General features: G+C 44.3%; 1 protein-coding gene across 5 annotated transcripts in view; it reads right to left on the bottom strand.

Moving 5' to 3' along the window:
- Nucleotides 1-24,422, bottom strand: part of USP3 (ubiquitin specific peptidase 3) — a 97,054-nt gene that overhangs the window by 31,372 nt on the left and 41,260 nt on the right. For all 5 annotated transcript variants that reach the window (XM_033920001.1, XM_033920002.1, XM_033920000.1 and 2 more), the window contains 5 exons: nt 10,814-10,897; nt 7,652-7,730; nt 6,638-6,720; nt 5,733-5,846; nt 827-940 (listed from right to left, as the gene is read on the bottom strand). In XM_033920001.1, coding sequence (XP_033775892.1) covers nt 827-940; nt 5,733-5,846; nt 6,638-6,720; nt 7,652-7,730; nt 10,814-10,897 — 474 coding nt within the window. The remainder of the gene's footprint in view (nt 1-826; nt 941-5,732; nt 5,847-6,637; nt 6,721-7,651; nt 7,731-10,813; nt 10,898-24,422) is intronic.

Raw genomic sequence — 24,422 nt, 5'->3', positions numbered from 1 at the left:
CTCCGTTCCTTTTCCCTCCCCCACGGCAGCATTTCTTTCTCTCCCTTCCCACTACTCCACCTATGCCGCAACTATCTTTTCCTTCTTTCCTAACCCCCTCCATACATTTGTCTTTCCCAACCCTCTCCCAGTACGTGCAGTATCTGTTTTTCCCAACCCCCTGAGCATCTGTCTCCCTGCCTTCCCAACTCCCTACCCCCTGCACCCAGCCTCTCCCTGCCAGGCTCTGCACCCAGCCCCCTTCCCTCCCTGCCAGACTCTGCACACTCTTTCCCTGTGCACCCTTCCCCATCCTCCTCTGGCCTGGTGAGGTTCAGAGGTGCAGCAGGCAAGAGTGAGCTTTCTTGCTCCTGTCCCACTGCTAACCGGCCAGTCGCAGCTGGTTTCTTCTGCCGCTGAGCAGCAATGAGCGGGAGCGTGCTTTGATGCTCTTGCTCAGCGGCTTCTTTGATTGGCTCCCGAGAATTCGTGGGAGCCAGTCAAAGAAGCTGCTGAACGCTGAGCAAGAGCATCAAAGCACACTCCTGCTCATTGCTGCTCAGCAGCAGAAAAAAACATCTACGACCAGCCAGTTAGCAGCGGGACAGGAGCAGGAAAGCTCGCTCCTGCCCACTGCATCTCTGGACCACTAGGGATAAAAGTGGCACATAAAACTGGCAATTTTGGGGGAGTCCATGGCCTCTGTGGCCTTCTCCGTTTCAACACTCAGGAGAAGTCACTTAACCCTTTCAATAAGATAACTGCAAGCCACACACAATTTCATGCCTTTCTAGAATGAAAAATAGGCCTAGCAATATAGGTAATCATGTCATGGTTTAGAACTCACCTGAAATTTGGCATGATTTTCCAAACAACATAAAATAATGACTCTGGACTAAACGCAGTCTGGCTTCCTTGCCATAAAGCACAAAGTGTCTTTCTAAACTCTTCCACCAAAGAACTAGAGGAGAGATACAGACAGACAGAGTTAGTAGGATTTAATGCTAATCTAGACCTGCTGTAGAGCTTTCGGGATTGTAGGTGGCATATAAATTATAACAGATACTAGTATTAGCAGCACTGACCCAGAATTTACTTCATTTGCCTTCTTAGGGTGGGAAGGGGGATTTTTTTTCCACTAGAAATAAATACTCAAGGATTAGGGCCCGAATATATCCCTTATTAACTCAAAACAAGCCCCACACGGGCAAACGATACACACACACATACACTACAAGGCCTTACTTACAACTAACAACATTCATACTCCCCAAAGAGAAAGGGAAAACGGAAAAAGAAAAGAAGTGGAGAAAAAGGCCTCAGTTCAGCTTCATCTGGCCAAAAAAACTCCACTCCTACAAAAGCTGTTTATGTGTAAATGCTGAAAAACAGTCCAAGAAAACAGGGCAACTAAAGTAGCCTGCCAGGTGGTATCAAACAGCACACCTAATACAGATGATTGGTGGCTGCATGTAGAGGGGCGGAGCTTTTGGGCCTTTTTAGAGCCAGGGTGAAGAGTCTCTCTGCGTCAGCTTTGATCGATGAAGTGGTGAGGATGTTTGAGGAGTATGGTGGGTCTGGAATATCTGGATGCGAAGCAATGATATGAACACCCCTGACGCAGCGATTTGATGCGAAACGGAGGGTTCCTCGTTGGGTGTAAGGACTGCCTGGCCTGGATTTGGAGACCATTACCAGCTAAGTTATTTTTCTTGCTTTTGCTGTGGATGTTATGAGCTGGACTATACTGCCTTTTGTTACATTCACCTTTCATCTGTATTAGGCGTGCTGTTTGATACCACCTGGCAGGCTACTTTAGTTGCCCTTTTTCCTGGACTGTTTTTCAGCATTTACACATAAACAGCTTTTGTAGGAGTATGAATGTTGTTAGTTGTAAGTAAGGCCTTGTGGTGTTGCTGGGTGTGTGTATCGTTTGTCCGTGTGGGGCTTGTTTTGAGTTAATAAGGGATTTTTTTTCCCCCATGGAAAAGAATTCGTTTTTCTTTAGATAACCGCAATCAAATAAATTGCCCTCTTGTCAAGTCTGAAGAAAACTGGGACTTGGTGGACTGATGCCTCTTTTCAACAAAAATATGCAGCTATGAGCCAGACTCTGAGCAGTATGGAACAAGCAAAATAATGAAATACTTCTCACACGTCTGGACACATTTTTAATCTGTGAGGAAAAGCAACACTTCTAGTTTGAATTGGAATGTTAGAAATAAAACGAGAAATTGGTTTTGATATGCATGTGAAACGAGTTTGAAAATGATATAAACATTAAAACTAGAATGGCGTGCTTGTTACCTCTAAATAAACCAGAGTTAAAGTGGAAGGATTTTCTCTCTCTAAAGACTGTGCACTTTAACCAGTGTTTCTTACAGCATTTTACATTACATTCTGCAAGTTAAAAATATGAATTGTCTTAAAAGACCATTACTAAATATTTCTGACTGTCCATTATCCAGGACTGAAATGTGCAGCAGCAGTTACAGATAGCCCTCTTGGAAATCCTTTGTTCTGAGACCTGAATATTCACTTAAGTTTTCTCATACACAGTAAATTCTCAGTTATCTGGCACTCATTGTGATTGGTGGATGCTGGATAACTGTAGTTTCTGGTTGCTTGAGAGTTTCTGTAAAAATACTTTTGTCTTCTTCTTACTAGAGAATGACACGGTGGTTGTTACCCCCGGCTAGCCGCGAGTAGCCACAGGTAACCCGCCGAAACGGGGAAGAAAAAATAGTAGCCTCTGCGGGGCGGGGACAAGACCATTCACCGCCCTGTGGAGCAGTGAATGGACTTGATTTCAGTGAGGCAATCAAGGATCACGCGGACCCCACCCGCCGGATCACAGCAAGGGACAGGCGCAAAAAAAAAAAAAAAAAAAGCCTCCCTCCTTTTCCCCTGCTCTTACTGCCATGCTGCAGTTGCTAAAGCCGACAGGAAGTCTTTCTGACGTCAATGCTGACGTCGGGGAGGACGTTCTGGGCCAGCCAATCGCTGCCTGGCTGGCCAGAATGTCCTCTCAGACTTCAGAATTGACGTCGGAAAGACTTTCTGTCGGCTTTAGCAACTGCAGCATGGCGGTAAGAGTAGGGGAAAAGGTGGAAGGCTTTTTTTTTTTTTTTTTAGCGGCAGGAAGACAGCAGGCTGGCTATGGCTAGGGAGGGAGGTAGACAGGCAGGCAGGCTTCAGGGGTTGGGGTGGGACAAAGTGTGGAAGGCAGTGAGAGGGACATAGGAAGGAGGCACTAGGGGCACTAAGGATATGGGAAGGAGGTACTGGGGGCACTAAAGACATGGGAAGGAGGCACTGGGGGCACTAAAGACAGGAAGGAACACTAAGGATATGGGAAGGAGGTACTTGCGGCACTAAAGACATGGGAAGGAGGCACTGGGGGCACTAAAGACATGGGAAGGTTGCACTGGGGGCACTAAAGACAGGAAGGGGCACTAAGGATATGTGAAGGAGGCACTGGGAGCACTAAAGACATGGGAAGGAGGCACCGGGGGCACTAAGGACATGGGAAGGAGGCACCGGGGGGCACTAAGGACATAGGAAGGAAAGAGGGAGGGAATAGAAAGGGACAATTCTTGGGCCTGAGTGCAGAAAGAAAGAAATGAATGAAAGGATACACAGACAGAAGGAAACGCAATCAGAGGCTCATGAAATCAATCACCAGACAGCAAAGGTAGGAAAAATGATTTTATTTTCAATTTAGTGATCAAAACGTGTCAGTTTTGAGAATTTATATCTGCTGTCTATATTTTGCACTATATTTGTCTATTTTTCTATAGTTACTGAGGTGACCGAGCTTGCGGAGATGGGGCGGAAACGGGGTTTTTAAATTTTAGTCCTAGTAGTTTGCCGGTCCACAAAATAATTCTTTTATTTCTCCCGGTCCATGGGTGTAAAAAGGTTGAAAAACACTGATGTAGAGTATGACGGCTTTCTTTTTCGCCCAGCCGCACGTGCGGCTGCTCGAGTTGATCAATCTTCTCCCCTCTCCTGCAACTTCCTGTTTCCGGTTGCGTCAGAGGAGAATATTGAACAAATGAGCAGCCGCACATGCGGCTGGGTGAAAAAGAAAGCCAGCATACTCTACATCTAAGGTGAGGTGGTGGGAGGGAGATGGCGCAACGCTGCAATCGGTCGGGTGTCTGCTGTTTTTGTATCACTGCCTGCGCTCACGTTCCAGATCCTCCTGTTGCTCATTGTACTGCAGCATCTGCATGATTATGTGCTCAGGTGGGCATTTTTAGTGTGCACAATTGACCTGATATCGAGCTATAGGTGAACATGGGGGACACGTCATTGCAAGGGAGGACAAGTCAATTGATTTATTTTATGTTCTGTTTATGTTCTGTTTTTACTACAGGGCAGAGGCACTGAAACAGATTCTCAGTGCAGTAGTAGTAGTGGCAGGACTCTCTTCTGTCTTCATGGTGTTTCGCAGTACTGAGGCTTATATGGATGCTGCGGGGACGGTGATGGGGCGGTGAATGGGATGGCAGTGACGGTGACGGGGCGGTGAATGGGATGGCAGTGACGGGGAGGTGAAGGGGACAGTGAGTCGGGGACGGGGCGGTGACAGATTTTTTCTCCATGTCATTCTCTACTTCTTACCTCCTTCTATCTCCCCATCCCCACTTGCAGGTCCAGCATCTGTTCTTCCCTTCTTTCTGGGTCACCTTCTCTCAGCACTTATGGGTCCAGCATCCATCCATCTCTCCTGCCTTTCCTCCTGCCCCCCAGGTCTGCCCTCCCTCCCCCCCTTACAGCCACAAATCTCCCTCTTTCCTGCCCTGAAGCAGCAGAGTCAATCCAGACAACCCCATCCCCCTTCCTCACTTACCCGAAGCAGTGGCAGCAGCCAGTAAGCAAAAGAAGCACTGTAAAACAGGCTGCTTCTGTCCAGCTCCAGCAGGGCCTTTCCTCTGCCAAGTCAGAAGTGATGTGGCAGAAGCAAGGCCCTGCCAGGGCTGGCTAAAAGCAGCCTGTTTACAACGCTTCCTCTGCTCGCTGGCTACTGCTACTGCTTCAGGTAAGGGAGGGAGGGATGGGGTAGAGTTATCAGGACCGGCTCCTGCTGCTTCAGGGACTGGAGGAAGGGAGAGGGGGGTGTTGTCAGGACTGGCAACTGCTGCTGCTTCAGGGGCTGGAGGGAGGGAGATTTATGGCTGCCGCTGCTGCTTCAGGGGTTGAAGGGAATGAGGGAGATTTGTGGCTGCCGCTGATACTTCAGGAGCTGAAGGGAGGGAGGGACATTTGTGGCTGCCACTGATGCTTCAGGGGCTGAAGGGAGGGAGAGACATTTGTGGCTGCCGCTGATGCTTCAGAGGCTGAAGGGAGATTTGTGGCTGCCGCTGATGCTTCGGGGGCGGGAGGAAGAGGGGTTGTTGGATCAGGAGCACGACTTTAGAGGTTGTCTGAGGAGCGCTGGAGTCTTTTTTTTTTTTTTTTGCCGGTTGGTTGAGAGTGCCGATTAGTTGAATACCAGTACTGTATTATCATTTAAAGAGAATCATATAAGCCATCTTCACAGAAAATACATACGAGTGCTTCCACCTACTGGCATCAAAACAATTTGTGAGGTGCTATTGTGCTCTACTGTAATTAAACCTGTTTTCAAATGCAAAATCCATGTAGCAGTCTGCTCACACAGTATGCTGGAAAAGCTTATGCAACCAGCCTCTGCTTGTGAATGGAGCTCTGGAGTTAAGATGTTGGAAGAACACCCCTGAACTCACATAGTACTGTCCCCTTGACTTCTGGTGTGATACATTCTTCTACCTGCCGTTTTTCCATTTCTGAGTTCCACAGCTGGCAATTCCTTGAAGTAACAGCAAAATTGCTGAATATTACTGTGACACAGAAGGAGAGAATATGATAAAAGGATATGACATGGTTTTCTATGAAGACAACATTGAAGTCAAATATGAGTACATAAAGTTCTATAAAGACAGGTTAATGTTAACAGTTTCTAATTGCTAAATGAGCACCAGAAAATTTGGCTAAAAGTAAAAACTCATAGGACAACATTCAAAGTGTAACCGCAAATTTTCAGCCGCAGTTAACCAGTTAGCACCAAACAGTAAACCATCTATTTTGGGGGTGTTCCGGGGGTGGAGTCAGCACTTGGCTTGTTAAGTGATAATATTCAGCACTTACCTGGCCAGGTTAGCCATATAAATAGGACTAACTTTTATGCGGTCCTTTCTTTATGCAGTAACCCATTGCCAGTTAAGTGCTGAATATTGTGTTATTGGGCCCTAGAAACTGTAAAATTCAATGCCCAAACCCGAATTTCTAGATTTAACGCCAGTAGCTGAATATCAAGATGAGAAATTATTTCACAGTGACATGTGAAAAGCTGCAATGGTTTTCTAATAGGAACTGTCTCACCTTAGGCATAGGCTCAACCTCCAAAGGACTGGATAACAAACTAACTTTAATCCCAAAATCTTTACCTGCCCTTTTTTCAAGAGCAGCCTGTACCTGACCAACAAGACTGCTAGCACCGACTCTTCCTTACATTCTGCACCTATCACAAGTGTCTCTGTCCTTTTTGCACAGTAAACAACATTAAACCTTGATTCTTAACTACTACTAAACTCAGCATTAGATATACATTTTTATAATAAGAATGTATCACCTGAGAGACTGAAGGATCGCATTCATAAAGCATGTGTTCCCCAGATTTCGAAGACCTGTAGCACAGAGAACATTGGTACTTCCCTATGAAATCAAGAACAAAAATCAAGAAATACAATTAAGTATCCCAAATGCATTGCTGATCATACTATGGCTACAGAAAATCAAAATCTACAAGAGATACTCACTTGCTACACTACAATGGGTTGCACTTAAACAGATTATATAGTATTGTTGTAAAGTTTAATCAGATAACACTTAGATCCAAACAAGTGAAGAGACCTGAAGCATTTCCCTTTTGTCTGGCCCAGGCACTTAAAAGTTAATGTGGAATGCATAAATTAGACTCTCGGCATGAAGGACTAGTCCTCTGGCTCAGTGACAAGTGCTATGTAATGTCACGGGAGAGTTATGGGCAGTTTTTTGCTCCCTGAACTAGTTAGGGCTGGGGACCAGAGAAGTAGCGGGGGGGGGGGGGGGGAGAAGATGCAAAAGAAATAGCTGTTCCCTCAAATGGATTTTAAATGAAACTGTGCCAATGTGGACTGGCCCTTCAGTCTTGCACCAGTGCCTATTTTGCAAAAGGTCTGTACCTCCGATGTCAAAATCACATGCTTCTGCTAGGGACATTGTGGAGACATCACTCACTGGCCCTGGGATACATGGAGTGGGAGAAAGAAGTCTTTACTGCAACACTTAATATTAGAGTTATTTTCATATCAGATGGATTTTCAGGGAGCCGTAGTTCTTGGCTACTTGTTTTGAATAGTCACCCTGATAGATCATTCTAGTGCAGGAATGGGTTATAAAGACCTGGGTAGCTGCAACTGAAGACTCTTGGTAGTGTAGTCCAATACAGAACTGTTCCAAATGCATTGGGAACCCAAAAGGAATAAGAGAAATTGCCAGGTACAAAACCAAAAATCCTCAGGATGACCACCAAAGCGTTTCATCTGAAACATGCACACTATATTTCACACTCACTATTAATCAACCTCTCAAAAGCTTAACTTACATTTACTTTCACTAACTTGGTAAGAGATGAGTCTTCCAATAATTTTCTTTTCCTTTGTCTCTCTGCTGTGAAAGCTGAGCTGAAGTGAAAAAAAACAAAACAACAAATATATTTACTTATCTGTAGAGATAACAGCTTAACAAAATCAAAGTCCAACTTAATTTATATGAATCCTAATATTAAGACAGCCATGTCTCCACTACCTCTACCAGGAGACTTTTCCACCCATCTACCACCCTTTCTGTAAAAAAAAAGAAAAGTATTTCCTTAGATTACTCCTGAGCCTATCACTTCTCAACTTCATCCCATACCTTCTCACTCTGGAGTTTCCTTCAACTGAAAGAAACTCATCTCATTCATCACTAATGTAATGTAATGTAATATAAAAGGGATGAGATGAGTTCCCTATAAGGAAAGGCTAAAGTGGCTAAGGCTTTTCAGCTTGGAGAAGAAATGGCTCGGGGGAGATATGATAGAGGTTTATAAAATACTAAGTTCAGGGGAAAGGGTAGATGTGATTCACTTATTTACTGTTTTCAAAAATACTAGGACTAGAGGGCGGGGGTGGCATTTGATGAAGCTATTAAGTACTAGATTTAAAACAAACTGGAGAAAATATTTCTTTACCTCAATTTGTAATTAAACTCAAATTCATTGCCATACAATGTGGTGAAATCAGTTAGCACTGCAGGGTTTAAAAAAGATTTGGATAATTTCTTAAAAGAGAAATCCATAGACTATTATTGAGATGGCTTGGGGAAATCCACTGTTTGTTATTGAGACAGACATGGGGGAAGCCACTGCTTTTCCTGGATCCGTAACATGAAATGTTGCTAAGGTTTTTGCCAGGTACTAGTGACCTAGATTGACCATCGTGAAGACAGGCTAATGGACTATTAGTCTGACCAAGTAGGGCTATTCTTATGTATTTATGCCACATAGGTATTTAAACATCTCTTTCTTATCTCCCCTCTCCTGACTTTCCTTCAAAGTATATATATATTGAGATCTATAAGTCTGTCTCCATACACCTTATGACGTAGACCACAAACCATTTTAGTAGCCTTCCTCTGGATCGACTCCATCCTGGTTTACATATTTTTGAAGGTGCGGTCTTCAGAATTGTAAACAGCATCCTAAATGAGATCTCACCAGATTCTTATACAGAGGCACCAGTACCTCCTTTTTCCTACTGGCCATGCCTCTCCCTAAGCACTCAAGCATCCTTCTAGCTTTCACTGTCGCTTATTCAATCTGGCCACCTTAAGATTATCACATAGTATCATATCCAAGTCCTGCTTCTCTTTCATGCACAAAAGTTCTTCACCCCCTATATTGTACCGTTCCCTCTGGTTGTTGCAGTCTAATTGCATAACATTGCATTTTTAGCATTAAATCTTAGCTGCCAAATTTCAGACCATTCCTCAAGCTTCATCATGTTATTCACACCATTAGATGTGTCTACTCTATTGCAGATTTTGGTATCAACTGCAAAGAGGCAAATCTTACTAGACAGCCCTTCATCAATATCACTTACAAAAATGTTAAAAAGAATAGGCCCAAAAACAGACCCTTGAGGCACACCACTGGTAATACCCCTTTCCTCAGAGCGATCTCCACTGACTACTACCCTCCGTCACCTTCCATTCAAGCAGTTCCTGACCCAGTCCATCACTCTGGGGCCTGTCCCAAGGGCACTCGGTTTATTTATTAGATGCCTGTGTGGAACACTGTCAAAGGCTTTGCTAAAATCTAAATAAAACACATCTAGCGTTCTCCCTCTATCCAATTCTCTGATCACCCAGTGAAAAAATTTATCAGATTTACCTAACAAGACCTGCCTATAGTGAATGAATGTTGTAAATTAACCTGTGCTTTGATTACAAACTATAATCATACCACACACATGAAAAAGGGAGATCTAGTGAAATACTGTACCATGAGCTGAAAAGAAAAAGCTTCAGTAGCAGAGCAGCTTCCAATCACTCATTTATATGAGTGCTAATGAAAACCATCAGATACTCATACAAATGTTGGCAGAAAACTGTCTTATTTTAAGGCAAGTTTGTTCCAATATACACATTTTTATCCCGAGATGTTGCACATCACAGTTCTCCTGCAAAGCTGAAACATGTTTACCAGAAAACAATTTCAGACTTCTTGAGTGTTCATTTTGGCCACTATAATAGTTCTATATTCAGTAGACCTGTTACCTGTGTTTCAACAGCAGCCTTGATTTTAAATGTACAGCTTTTGATCAATAAAGGTACCAAAATTAAACATTTGCTTTCAAAGGAGTGAAAGAAAGCCTTCCATACAATTCATAAATAAGTGAATCGAGTTAGTAGTCCCCTCCTTGAGGGCCGAATCCAGTCGGGTTTTCAGGATTTCCCCAATGAATATGCATTGAAAGCAGTGCATGCACATAGATCTCATGCATATTCATTGGGGAAATCCTGAAAAGCCGACTGGATTCAGCCCTCAAGGAGGGACTTTGGGGACCCCTGCTCTATACAGATAAACTGGCATAAGTTGGCAATGTATTGAACAAATAATGAGTAATTAAACACATTTGCATACTGCTGTAACAATTTAATGAGTACCTGTGACGTTATAAGGCATGTATTAAAATAGCCCAATGTTGTTTATGACATTGTCTATGTAATATACACCATCAATCCACAACGGCATATAATAATTTCTAAGTGATCTTTTTTTCAGATAATACCTTTCTAAGTACCTCTATGGTCTTCAGTTCCAGCCAACCACCAGCCAAATTATTTGAAGGCTTGGTTCTCTTTCTGGCTTTTATTCATCATCAGACCTTAGTTTTTTTTATAGTGCTTGTGCTCTATATTCTATAACATAACATAGAACACAAGCACTTTAAAAAAAACACTAAGGTCTGATGATGAATAAAAGCCAGAAAGAGAAACAAGCCTTCAAATAATTTGGCTGGTAGTTGGCTGGAACTGAAGACCATAGAGATACTTAGAAAGGTATTATCTGAAAAAAAGATCACTTAGAAATTAGGCACTTTATGGTGTTATAAGGCAGGTGACATAAGACAGGATTTTCTCATCCAGGTATTAAATAAGATTGAAGAGAAACACACACCTAGCTTTGTTGTGCTCCTCTAGGCAAGTACAGCAGAACACTTACTTCTCTAGATTTTGTAGATGTTCTCGGACTTTCTGTACCAGGCCCAGCTTGGTATCATTAACTACAAAATCATCACACTGGTAGCTGCAAGGAAAGGATTACAGATGAATAAGGGTAATTAATTCAAAGAAACTATTTATCACTGCTATTAAGCAGCAAGGTTTTCTTAAAAATACAGACTGAAGGCAATTTCAAGATCTTGGGGGGTGGGGGGCTGTTCACATATCTTCCATTTATAAATACCCCCTCATCAGTTTTTCTTTTTCCATACTGTAATTATCAGAAGACCTTTTTAACAGCAGTCATTGTAGAAACTGAATATTTTATTCATAAGGATCTTCTACTTAAAGATGATAACACGGAGACAGGAACTCAAAATCTTACACTAGAAATCAGTTATCCATTTTATCATTTTGATGACAATACAATGAAATATAGAAGGTGACCTAGGGTGCTCAATTTCTTTTCAGAACAAGTGCTCCCCACCTGAACAACTTTTCAGAACAACTGCTCTCCTCCTCAATCCGCCTCTGCAGCGTCTCTTAGTGGCATGGAGGCATTTGGGCATATCTTCATCTTAGCCTGCTGTGGCTTTTGCGCTACCTAATCCTGATCTGGGGGACCCGGATGTTTCTCTTACTGATCCATTGTTTGCAGGTACAGCGCTTCTCAGAGTGGGAGATCAGGGGCTGTGTGCTGGATCTGAGGATCCCTCTGCGGTCTTAGATCCTGTGGATGATTTGACCGTCTTGCGCTTGTTTAAGTTTGTGGCCCTGCCATACCTCATTTCTGAGTTGTTGCAGAAATTGAATTTAGTCTCTCAGCTGGCTCCATCTACTTCGTCCTCCTTGCTATATGGTATACGCTCGCAGTCAGCTACCTTCCCCTGGCATCCTGATATACCGTATTTTTCGCTCCATAAGACACACTTTTTTTCCACCCAAACATGGGTGCGAATATAACCCAAACATGGAGCGAATATAACAACACCCCTAACCCCTCTCCCCCATACCTTTAAATCAGACATGTCATGCCTGCAGGCCAAAAAAACCTGGCCCGCCAAACAATTCCTGCCATCGCCGAGACCCGGCGTTCCTTCCATCAGGTGCAGCGCAGCATGTGAAAAGGATCCCTCAAAATCGGAGCCCTGCCACCACAGCACGTTCCCTCAGCAGCGATCATTTATGTCAGTGGAGGGGCGAAACCGCAGCAGAGGGAACATGCTGTGGAGGCCGACTCTAGAGCCTTTGCTGGGCACTCTCTCCCCCAGCGCCGTGATCATTGCACGCTGGCCCAGCCTGAGCTTAAACACATGAGAGGAGGGGGAGGGGGTTCAAACGAGAGAAACTTACTGAACTGTCAGTCCAGGGGAGGGGGAGGGGCAGGTTTCAGCTCAGTGCTGAGGGTTTCATCTTGTCAGTTTCTTGAAGAAGGCTTGATCCCGAACCTTACGTTTTCCCCCCTGGCAAACCCCGACTAGTCGCATGGAGATTGCATTGGCAAGCTCCTGAAACATTTCTTTTCAGCATGGTCATGCCACATAGCTGACAAGAGGCTGGATCAGGGGAAATATCCAATGCAGAAAGAGAAAAGGGATCCCGAAGTATTTTCTTGAAAATCAGCAACACCCTTTAATTCTTCAGAATGTGCATCAAAGTTGCACTCATTCTTAAAATAAACGCCACACTCAACTTAAATCATAGAGACCCTCATGGTACAATCGGTAGGTCACTTGCCTACTGCACCTAGCATAGGTTAAATACCACACTGGGATTTCTGTCAGATAGCTGGTCTTTGGCCAACTCAGCCATCCCTCCATTTTCAGTTGGTAAATTATTGATTATGACCTTAGCTGGGGATAAAGATGGCCAAGAAAGATAATGGCAAACCACCCACTAACAGTCTGCTAAGAAACCAGTGGAACTGTGTTGAGGGGTCTGGGATGGAGGGAGGGAAGGAAGAGAGGGCCAAAACTCAGGCCAAAAGGAAAGATGCCAGACATCCGGGGGAGGAAGGGAAGAAGAAAGGAGACCCTGGCAAGCGACTTATCAGAAGACAACCAGAGCCTGGGATCACAATGATTTAAATAATGACCAGACAACAAAAAGTAGAAAAAATGATTTTATTTTCTGTTTTGTGATTATAATATGTCAGATTTGAAATGTGTATCCTGCCAGAGCTGGTGTTAAGACAGGGTGCAGAGCCTGGCAGGGAGGGGAGGGCTGGGTGCAGAGATTGGTATATATTAGTACACAAATTGGTTCAGAATGTTTTTTTTCTTGTTTTCCTCCTCTAACTATAGGGTGCGTCTTATGGAATGAAAAATACGGTAAGTGTTCTGGTCTTGGAGCAATTTAACTCTCCAGAGGGTTTTCTGAAGATTGCTAGCGCTATGTCTCACTTGTATCCTGTGGCACAGGAATGTAGCAGCTTTTGGGTCAGCCCAGGGTTGAATCTTTGGTAGCGTAGGTGACTAAGCGCACCTCTCTCCCCAGTAAGGGTGGTGGTGTGTTAAAGGACATGCAGGGGTGGATGTGGTCCTCAGGAAGCTTTATGATGCAGCTACTTTTGGTATCAAGGCTGCTTTGGTGACATTTGTGGCACGTGCCTATCTCTCGACAGCGCGCCCTGGAGATTGAGGCAGTGGACCTCCATCCTCCACTTCTGATGGCTGGGACAAATTATATGGCAGATACATTGTATGATCTCATAAGAGTTTTGGCAAAGGTGTCGGTGTACTCCATCTCTGCCCACCGAATGGATTCGGTGATGGACTGTTGCCCTAAGGCTCTACCTGATAGTAGACCCAGATCCTCCAGGGGTTCTGGATACTCTAATTTTTGTGGACCACGGTGTTTCAGACCGTATGCGAATGCCACATCACAGAGATGTTCCCCAGAGCTCCCGATGCTGCTACACTAGCTACAGACATTCCCAGCCTTCCACCTCCCGTTCTGCACCCTCTACCAGAAAGGCTTAATGACACCAGGCCGACGGATGCTCCTCTGCAGATTGGGGGATCGGCTTGCAGTGTATCTTCTGGCCTGGATGTGCATTACATCCAACCAGTGGGTCTTGGACATTATTCAGTCAGGTTACAAGCTTGAATTTGCTAGACCTCTGACAGATTGGTTTGTGGACTTTTCTTCATGTTGTCCAGACAAAGCGCTCAGGGTTCAAGCCACTGTTCAGCTTGCTGGATATTCAAGCTATAGAGCCAGTACCATCCGACTTCTCGGGCTCAGGCAGATACTCCATTTACTTTATCATACCAAAGAAAGGCTCAAAAGATTGGAGGCCTATTCTGAATCTTCAGCACATGAATGTGGCTTTCAAGATTCCTCGATTCTGAATGCAGACTGTGCGTTCGGTTGTTGCAGCAGTGACCCCAGGAGAGTTTCTTGCGCCTCTGGATCTCACAGAGGCGTAACTTCCACATTCCTATTTTTCCAGCCCAACGCAAGTTCTTGTGGTTTCATGTTCTGGAACAGCATTTCCAGTTTTCAGCACTGCCCTTTGGGCTAGCGATAGCATCCCAGACCTTCACCAAGATGTTGGTGGTGGTGGCTTACCTGAGTAAGATAGGTCTCCAGGTGTACCCTTACTTGGATGACTGGCTGACAAGAGCTCCCTCATTGGCCGAAGGACGCCACACAGTGGAGCGGGTTCTACAAGTGCTAGAAAATCTGGGCTGGATTGTCAACTTCAGGAAAAACCATCTTGATGCCCACACAATCACTGGAATACCTGGGAGTCTTTTTCGACACGGCAGTTGACAGCGTTTATCTACTAGAAGCCCGCAGGCAGAAGCTCTGTGCACAGATTTCTTCCCTTCTGGAGCGGCTGGTTCTTTCGGCATGGGATTATCTACAGGTTCTGGTATCCAAGGCAGCCACACTGGATGTGGTACCTTGGGTGAGGGCGTACATGCGTCCTTTTCAGCATGCTTTGCTCTTTTTCTGGGCTCCACACACGGATGCCTTGCAGACCTGTCTACCTCGGACTCTGAAAACCCGAGCAAGCATTGGCACTTGGATATCTCACCGCCATCTCAAGCTGAATATGGCTAAAACTGAATTCCTTATCTTTCCCCCTAAACCCACCTCCCCCCCTCTTGCCGTTCTCTATCTCTGTGGATAACACTACCCCCTCCCTGTCTCATTGGCTCGCAACCTTGGGGTGATCTTTGACTCCTCTCTCTCCTTCTCTGCTAAGATCCAACAGACCGCCAAATCCTGTCATTTAGAATATAATGGGCACCTTAGCATTTAGCGCACGCTATATCAGTTAGTGTGCCTTAGTAAAAGGACCCCTAAGTTTTACCCCCTCTTCTACGAAATCGCACTAGCAGTTTTTAGCACAGGGAGCCGCGCTGAATGGCCTGTGCTGCTTCCGACGCTCATAGGAACTCAATGAGCGTCGGGAGCAGCGTGAGCCATTGTGCGGCTCTTTGTGCTAAAAAACGCTAGCGCGGTTTCTTAAGAGGGGGTTAGTTTTTTTATTTGATCATGTGTCATATCATTTTATTATGCTTACAAAGCAAGGTTGGTTGAAGTTGCAACACAACTTGAAATTGAGGCTGAAGATAGTGAGTGGGGTTTTTTGTTTTACTCTTTTACATTTTATTTTTAAATGTGTATAATAATCTTTCTAATAACCTTTTATTTTGAATTATGTAACTAACACAAATCTAATAAGTTACTTTACACCTTTTGGGTGTACAATGAAACTTATGTGATTATTATTTATATACAATACCCATATCTGAGAATTTTGTTATTAGATATAGATATGTGTGTGTGAGACTTTATAATTTATATTTGATCTTACGTTGACTAATGTGTTTCTGAGGTTGTTTAGATAGCAAAATAATAACAGTTTTAATAAACTAATATTGAATCTGTATGTATAATATTATTTGCCCCTGAGGCAGCCCTGGGTAAAGCAAAACTTGGTCAAGTTGGGCACTGTTTTTACCGCTCACATGTTTTTGCTACAATAAAAATGTCCTTCAGACAAAATTTCTCCTTGGACCATTATTTCGCCCTGGTTTGTTCCCTTTCTGCTGAATTCACATTTGTGAACCAGTTGCCTTCTTGCTTTCTGGTACCTTCAATATACAAGGCCAGGCTGCTAGAAATACAACTTTCACAGCAGTTATGCTGTAATTAGATCCCAATGACCAGTCTGAGTGATTTGTTAGCAGCATACATGGATTTTAACAAGTCTCATATACATTGCTCACAAAGGGGTAGGGTCGGCTGCATCTGTGCCTGCTCTAACAATGATTTCACAATATGCTGGAATGCAGTTCTGTTGTGGTGTGCGCCATCTCACATATCTTGCATCCAACAGAGAAGCGACTATTGCCTTTATCAGTGTAAGATGGGGGTTTTCTCTAAATATCACACACTGGTGAGATGGAGAAAGGCTGAGACATCGTAGTATGCTATCCAACTTCAACAATAACAAACAGGAAGGTCTTACTGGTCTCCTTCACAGATTAAGAGTGAGGAATAAAGGACAGTCCCTGATATTAAGTAGGGTCATTGCCAATTTATTCCTCATTTTTTTATAGTCTTCAGTCCAATAAACTTTAACAGAGAGCAAATACTGGATTACGGGCAAGTTCAGGATTGATTTTTTTTTTTTAATGTCTGCACAGGAGAAGCATTAGCATCTGAGTAGGGAGACAATAGGTCATTAGGACTGGGGTTAGAAATCACATGTGCATCCCAGGAAGAAAAGAGTAGGGAAGCCAATTTTTGATAGACATGACACTTGCTGAGTCCTGCACATTGAACACATTGTAGTACATGTGCGTGTATTTATTTCCAACCTCCGAATCACAAATCCAGTATAACCTGGAGGAGCACACAATTTCAATTAGATGAAGTTCTTCTGCAGTGGAGTGACAATGCTAGCATCACTTGGAACAGGAAATACACTATATAAATCAACTAGAGGGCATTCCGAAAAATTAAAAGGGGACAGATTCAGAACCAATGCTAGGAAGTTCTTCTTCACCCAATGGGTGGTGGACACCTGGAACGCGCTTCCAGAGGGAGTGATAGGACAGGGTACGGTATTGGAGTTCAAGAAGGGATTGGACATTTTTCTGAAGGAAAAGGGGATAGAAGGGTATAGATAGAGGGCTAGTATACAGGTCCTGGACCTGATGGGCCGCCGCGTGAGCGGACTGCTGGGCCTGATGGACCTCGAGTCTTACCCAGCAGAGGCATGGCTTATATTCTTATGTATTAATCCCATTTTAAAACATTCAGCTCAAATACTCCTAGGAAAATAGCAAAATTGAGCTAGTTGTCCTATTTCAGTGTCTCTCAAATTGTGTATCATGGCACAGTGGTGTGCCCTGAAGAGATTCCATGTGTGCCACGAGAGATTCCAGAATTTTACTTCATTTTTAAAATTTCCCTTCATCAGTATACACTAGAATAGATGACATGTACGTCGCGTATGCAAGAGTTTATCAATGTTATGCTATGTGCGTAAGGATACAACCGCCAAGTCAAGCATCACTATTGCCTGCTAGCGTGCCTTTGTAAAAGGAGCCCTTTGAGTTACTTTGCACACAAAAACAAAAACATCCATTGCATTGATGAGCAATTCTAGTCTATCTACTTGAGTTTCACCATTGTTACAACAACCCATACATAGCTTAAGGATCTTTAAATAGATAACTCTCAAATTTAATTTTTTGTTGATTTTGCAATTTTATAATTTCAATTATAATGTGCCTTGTAAAACATTTGCTCCATTTAATGTGCCACGATAAACATTTGTTCTGTTATGTATGCCAGAGCTAAAAAAGTTTGAGAGCTCAATAATCTAGATTTTAGATGTACTTCAAAAAAAAGATAATCTTCTTTCTGGAATAAGGACATACGAGTCCTGACTATAGGCGATTTCCCCATACTTGCAAGTTGTATTGCAGAAGGATGGAAGGAAAAATTATGTTCTTACCTGTTAATTTTCTTTCCTTTAGATGCAGCAGATGAATCCAGAGACCAATGGGTGGGAAGCAAACGCCGCCTCCGCAACAACTGAAGCACTAAACGCATCCACCTCCACATTCAACCGGTAATGCTGAGATAAAGCACTCTCGGAAGACCAAGTAGCCGCGAGACAAAACTCCTCCAAGGGAAAAAACCTCTGGACCAAGTCCAAGAAGTAGCCATCGCTCTGGTGGAATGGTCATGAAGTTCTTTTGCCAACCGCTTCCCTGCCATCAAGCAAGCGTAAAGAATGTCCTCCTGGACCCATCGAGCGATGGAGGCTTTGGACGCCGCCATATGTTTGAGGCGTCCCTTGAAGAATACAAAAAGGTGATCTAAACAACTAAAAGTCGTTAGAAACCTAGCTCGCGGAGAACGCTACGCACTTTCAAAAAAAATGCAGTGAATAAAAGCACGTCTCCCCATTTCTCCTCCCAGGAAGAAGGAAGGAAAAGTGAACATGTCATAAAAGAAAGGATGACACCTCCTTAGAAAGAAATTGTGGTACCGTCCGAACTGATACCCCAGATTTTGTATATCAGAAATAGGAATCCCTGCCGAACAAGGCCTGCAACTCAGAAAACTGCCGAGCTGAAGCCATGGCCACAAGAAACCCCGTGTTCAATGGCACAGCCCTTTAGAGTCTCAAAAGACAAGGATGAAATGAAGCCTTCGGTAAACTGCGAAGAAGTACCTTAAGACTGCACTCTGACAGGGCTTTCTAAGAGGTGTACGAATATACCGTACTCAGTTTAGGAACTGAACTACATGAAACTGAGAAGTAAGCGAAGAGCAATATACCTAGCCCTTGTAACAAGATAAGAATGGCACTTGAAGCTGAAGGGAATTGAACGCTAAGCCCTTGGCAATACACTTGTGCCAAAAAAGAACTCTGGAAGGGTGCAAATGTTGAGAAGTACCCAAGAAAGGAAAAACCTACAAAAGGAAGCAGAAGTCACAGGTGAAGACGTCTGTATTGCCTGGATAAGAGAAGAAACAACCTGCTTCGCATAACCCTTACACGTCAGCCATGCTAGATAGTAACACCAAAGTATACAAATATCCATGTTGATCGGACCATAGGTGAGCAAATCCAGAGATACCAGGAAACTCAACAGTCTGGCTGTCGAAAGACTCATCAGATCCGCATAGCAAGGATGGCGCAGCCAATCCAGAGATTCTACAAATACTGTACCCAGAAAGCGAGCTTGAGATGGCAAATCCAAGCCATCATCAGCCAGAGGAAAACACTGAAAAAAGAGAAACCAGAGGCGAGAAAGAAGCCATGCTGCTATCCCCTCTGACTCCCACTCTCTGTGCCCGCCGAAGAAGCTAGGAAGCTTAGAATTTCGAGACGAGGCCATGAGGTCTAGTTCCAGGAGATCTCACTTCCATAAAAAGAGCTGGAACGCCTGAGCCAAAATTCTCAATATCCAGGATGTAGAAGATTTCACTATTACTAACATTTACACTTTCTAGAGCGTACACAGCGCTGTACACTGTAACATACAATAAATGGGCCATGCTCAGATTTTGCGGAGAGAAAGTCTATCCAAACTCTTTTCCTGATCCATAAAATGATCTGCCAACAGAAGAGGAAGATGAGGGTCCACTCATTGATGTAGAACCACAACTTTACCCGCCAACTGAGTACATCACCTACTGCCCAGGCTGTAGAGAAATACCCCCATCATAATACTGACTGAAAAGACTAAACTAAACTAAACCTTGGGTTTGTATATCGCACCATCTCCATAGTTGTGGAGCTCGGCACGGTTTACAGGAATTGTAATGAGAAAGGAACTCCATGGAAGGGCTAGATGAAGATCAGAGGGGAGAAGAATGTTAGAGGGCTAGGATGTCAGAGGAGGGGGGAGTGTTAGGTTTTGGAGAAGAGCCAGGTTTTCAGATGTTTACGGAAGGGTTGAAGAGCACTCAGGTTTAGAAGAGGGGAGGTAAGGTTGTTCCAGAGCTCGATGAATCTGAAGGAGAGGGAAGTCCCCAGTTTTCCTGGGTGGGAAATGCCTTTTAATGAGGGGAAGGATAATTTCGATTTTTGGGTAGGTCTGGTGGTGTTAAGATTTGAGGAATTCCAAGAAAGTGGAATTAAAGGAGGAAGGATGCCGTGGAGGATCTTGAAAGTTAGGCAGATGCATTTGAAGTGAACTCTGGAAATTATCGGGAGCCAATGTAGCTTGGAAAGGAGCGGTGAGACGTGATCGAATTTACTTTTTGCAAAGATAGTTTCAAGTTCAAGTTTCAAGTTTATTAAACATTTGATGGATCGCCTATTAAAATTGCTAGGCGATGTACATAATCCAGGTAAAGAAACAAAAGAAACTAACATATTAACCAAAAATTACATAAAGTACATACTTGAGATGGGAGGAAAGGAATTAAAAAGTTACAATCTTGGGTTTGGTAAAAACAAAAGGTAAGGGGCATTTTGGATCCGTTGGAGTCTGTGAAGGTTTTTCTTTGTTAGGCTTATGAAGATAGAATTGCAGTAGTCCAGTCTAGAGAGGATGATGGATTGGACGAGAACAGCAAAATGTTTTTGGTGGAAGCAGGATCTTACTTTCCTCAGCATGTGTAGGCTGAAGTAGCATTTTTTTACCAGGGAGTTGAGGTGGTCATTGAAGGACAATGTAGAGTCAATGATGACGCCCAGGACCTTGCTGGAGAATTCGAGCTGCAGAGTGGAGCCAGAGGGCAGTGGGATTGAGGTGGGTAGCTGAGTTAAATTTGGGCCAAGCCAGAGTAGTTTTGTCTTGGATTCATTCAATTTCATTTGGACGGTGTGGGCCCAGGATTGGAGGTTCGAGATACAAGAGGATATGTTCTCTAAGAGATTAGTGAGGTTCGAGTCGGTCTCGAGAAGGACGAGGATGTCATCAGCATAGGTGTATATTGTTTCAAGGGGGGATAGATGGAGGAGTTTTAGAGAGGTCATATAAATGTTGAATAAGATAGGAGATAAAGGTGAGCCTTGCGGGACTCCACAGATTGGTATCCAGGGGGAGGATGAGGTGCCATTCCTATTGACAATGTAGGATCGGGAGCGGAGGAATTTTGAGAACCATTCAAGGACTGTAGAGGTGATGCCGATCTCGGAGAATTGGTAGATTAGAATATCGTGGTGAACAACATCGAAAGCGGCAGAAAGATCGAATTGTAGGAGGACGGTGAACTTGTTGCGGGAGTGAAGTTGTTGAACCTTGGAGATTAGGGAGATCAGTAGGGATTCGGTGCTGAAATTGGGGCGATATGATGGTCTCGAGCAACTTGGTTAGGAGAGGGATATTTGCTATTGGGCGATAGCTGGATGGTGTGGAAGGGTCGAGGTCGGGTTTTTTCACTAGAGGGGTTAAGGCGATATGGCCCATTTCTGGGGAGAAGAGGCCCGAATGTAGGGCGGAGTTTAGGAGTTTGGTAATGGAAGAGATAGCCTGAGTGGGTATTTCCTCGTAGAGGTAGGAGGGGAAAGGGTCCAAAGAACAATTGCAAGATTTCAGTTTGAGACAGAGTTTAAGGATGTGGGATTCGGATACGTGCTCAAAGGCAGCCCAGAATCTGTCGGCTGGGATAGTGCTAGGGGCCATTAGAGAAGGGTTGGGGTCAGTGAGCACCAGGGAGTTGTAGGAGATTGCAGGTGGGAAGGAACAACGTAGGGTAATGACCTTTTCATTGAAGAATTTTGCTAGAACTTCGGCTGAGGGAGAGGAGGGGAGAGAGATGGAGTCTTTTTTGGAGGTTAGAGAGCGCCAGATTTTGAAAAGTGTACTGCTCTGGAGATATTCTCACCGCGTCATTCCGGAAGAATGGTCTGAAGCTCCAGAAAGGTAGCTTGACCATGTTCCAGAGTAGAAGAATGAACAAGTACTGAGTCGCCTCTTAAGACCAGACCCCTGGAACTGAGAATGGAAGGCACCGATCCCCCCAACCCGACAGTCCGGGATGTTTGGTGACCATGAGCCAGTCCAGCAATGAGCGAGGTATGCCTTTGAAAAGAGAAATCTCACTGAACCACCAAATCATACAGAGCGATGCTTGAGGAGCCTACCAAATAATTGGAGCCCTGAGATACCGGGAACCACCGGAACAAAAGCGACTGCTGTAGCGTTATAATGGGAAAGCAAGCCGAAGTTCCCAGTGGAGTCAGCAACATGGATCCTAAAACCTGTACAGAATCCCATACTCTTGGTCATGGTGACCGAGGAAGAATGCAAACCTGAGACTATGACCCATCACCCTAATCTCTGGGAGGAAACACATTTCTCTCCTATATGAATAAAAACATCTCCCCGATATACTTATAAATAGTACAGGAGAAAAGAGCGCTGTGTAAATTCGAAGATTCACGTCCAAAGAACTGAGGAAAAGAAACCACCCTTTATGTGCCAGTCAAATGGCCCGACTGGAAGACATCCGAATTAAGTAGTCGGTCAAGAAGAAAGTAGGTGAATCGCCTGGTAGTGCCAAAATGGTAACACTGCCCACATTTTCTAAAATGTTTGTGAAGCCTTGGGTAGGCAAAATGGCATTTGCCAAAAATGAAAGCACTGCTCCAAGAGAGGGAAGCAAACCTAGTGCCGATTCGGAGTCCATAGTGAAAATGTAAATATTCTCCCAGTTTTTCTGCAGAAATGTGGAACCCTGAGAAACTAATTCAGCAGAATGGGATCCAGCCTGCCCAATGCCCCTGTCTTGGGCACCATGCAGTAAGTGGAACAACGTCCCTTAGTTCAATTCCTGAAGAACTACAAGAACTGCCCTGAGGACCAGTAACACTTAAAAGGGAAACATAAAACATAGAGTCTCCAAGAACGAACCGGAAACCTGAGGAAGATGCAAAGTTGCAAGCATCCTGAAAAATGTTCACAGCCCCCTGACCTGACATTATAGCGTCTTCCCCCTCATGAGAAAGCCTGAAGAGTCATTGGAAGAAGTCAAGATCCCCTCAGAATGAAGTGCAGAAGGTCAGGGAACGACAAGATGAGAACTGTAGGATCTGTAAGAAGAAAGAAATTCTCCTAGGAAAAATCAAGTTTCGCAATGTAAAGAGTATACTGGAACCATGAAAACAGTACTAACTCCAAGCAACGTGAGCGAAATACGTATGTTCTTTAAAGTGAATACGTACTAGAAGCAATTAAGATGCTGCATCTACCGTCCCGTGGAAAACAACAGCATCCTAACAGGTATCAGACAAAGCTCACATCGTTAATGAGAGCTTCAGGGATGAGGCTAACAGCCACATAGCGCGTGCTCCTCTGCGGGTTTGATAGAATAGGTAACTGGCTCCTGGTTAGAAGGAGCTGTACAGCCCTTCCCTGTCTGGTCGGGGGGTCCTTCTAGCATGTGCCATGAGAAAATGGCGACAGAAGAAACCAGCGTGATAAGCATGGAAATCTGAAGTCCAGGCCCCCTCAAAAATAGAGAGAGTCCTGGCCGCAGGAAGATGCGAAATGTCATTATGCCCATAGAGACAGCCCGAACTTGGAAACTGTTTGTACTACCTTTAGGCATATATATCCTATGCCACTACTAGACACATGCAACACAGCACAGAGGCCCAAATAAGAAGGACAGTTACCAACAGACAAATCTGCAGGGACTCCAAGAGAGACAATGAGATACCCGTGTGAAATACAGGGCACTATCCTACTGCTGATCTCACTGTGCCGTGATTTGCCGTATGTCAACCCAGTCCGGAGACAAACCAAGACTGGGTGAACTAGCACATGTCAGAGTCTCTCTGGTAATCCCCTTGAGTGCTAACCCCAGAGTCCAATTAAACTAGCAGCTTCCTTCAAGTGAATACAGCAGGAACACAGACATAGACATATAAATCTGCCCAAGCTTGTCCCAAAGCTGGTGAAACACGTACAACTTGTCTGAACCAGAAAGGAGAGAAGCCGTAGCATATCCTGACCAAAGTCAGCTGGAAATAAACTACCGGAATGCTGCAGCTCTCCCACCATCGCCGGAGACCCAAGCATGCGCCTGATTCTCACAGACACATGGCCGCTGCATCAACGCTCCTAGAAACATAGTCGGATTCAAGCCCCGCAAAATTTACCCTGCCAAGACCTGCATAGAAAGAAAATCAGACTCGGGGAATAACTAGAATGGTGCGATGCTTCCCACAGCGCAGGAAAAAACATGTCCCATCTCATGCGCACTGCTATAAACCGGCACCTGCACAATCGGCAGCACATGGCCGCGACAAACACCGATGAAAGAGAGCCTCAAAATAAACAGGACTACTACTGCTACACTGAAACCCAACAAGGAGAACAAGTGTGAGCATGAAATCACACCGCTACTGCCGCGCTGTAACAAAAAAGGAAACCAAGCACGTGCATGCAAAGGGCGGGAAAGTCCCGGCTCCCTCAATGGATTTCTAGTCATAAAACTTAGCCTCAATAAAATATCCATTCCTTAAACGTACATTGACCCAACCCACAGTACTAAGACTCCCAAACAGAACCTGAAGTTCAAACAACAGTAAAAAACACATACATACTCACAAGCTTGTTGTTAGGGCCGGTTGAAGCCAGTAAGAGATGGTTGTGCAGCGCTAACAGGGC

The sequence above is a fragment of the Geotrypetes seraphini genome, chromosome 14, assembly GCF_902459505.1.
Source record: "Geotrypetes seraphini chromosome 14, aGeoSer1.1, whole genome shotgun sequence".
NCBI classification, from domain to species: domain Eukaryota; kingdom Metazoa; phylum Chordata; class Amphibia; order Gymnophiona; family Dermophiidae; genus Geotrypetes; species Geotrypetes seraphini.
Note: the sequence above shows the minus strand (reverse complement) of the source record. Positions and strands in the feature narration are given on the sequence as shown.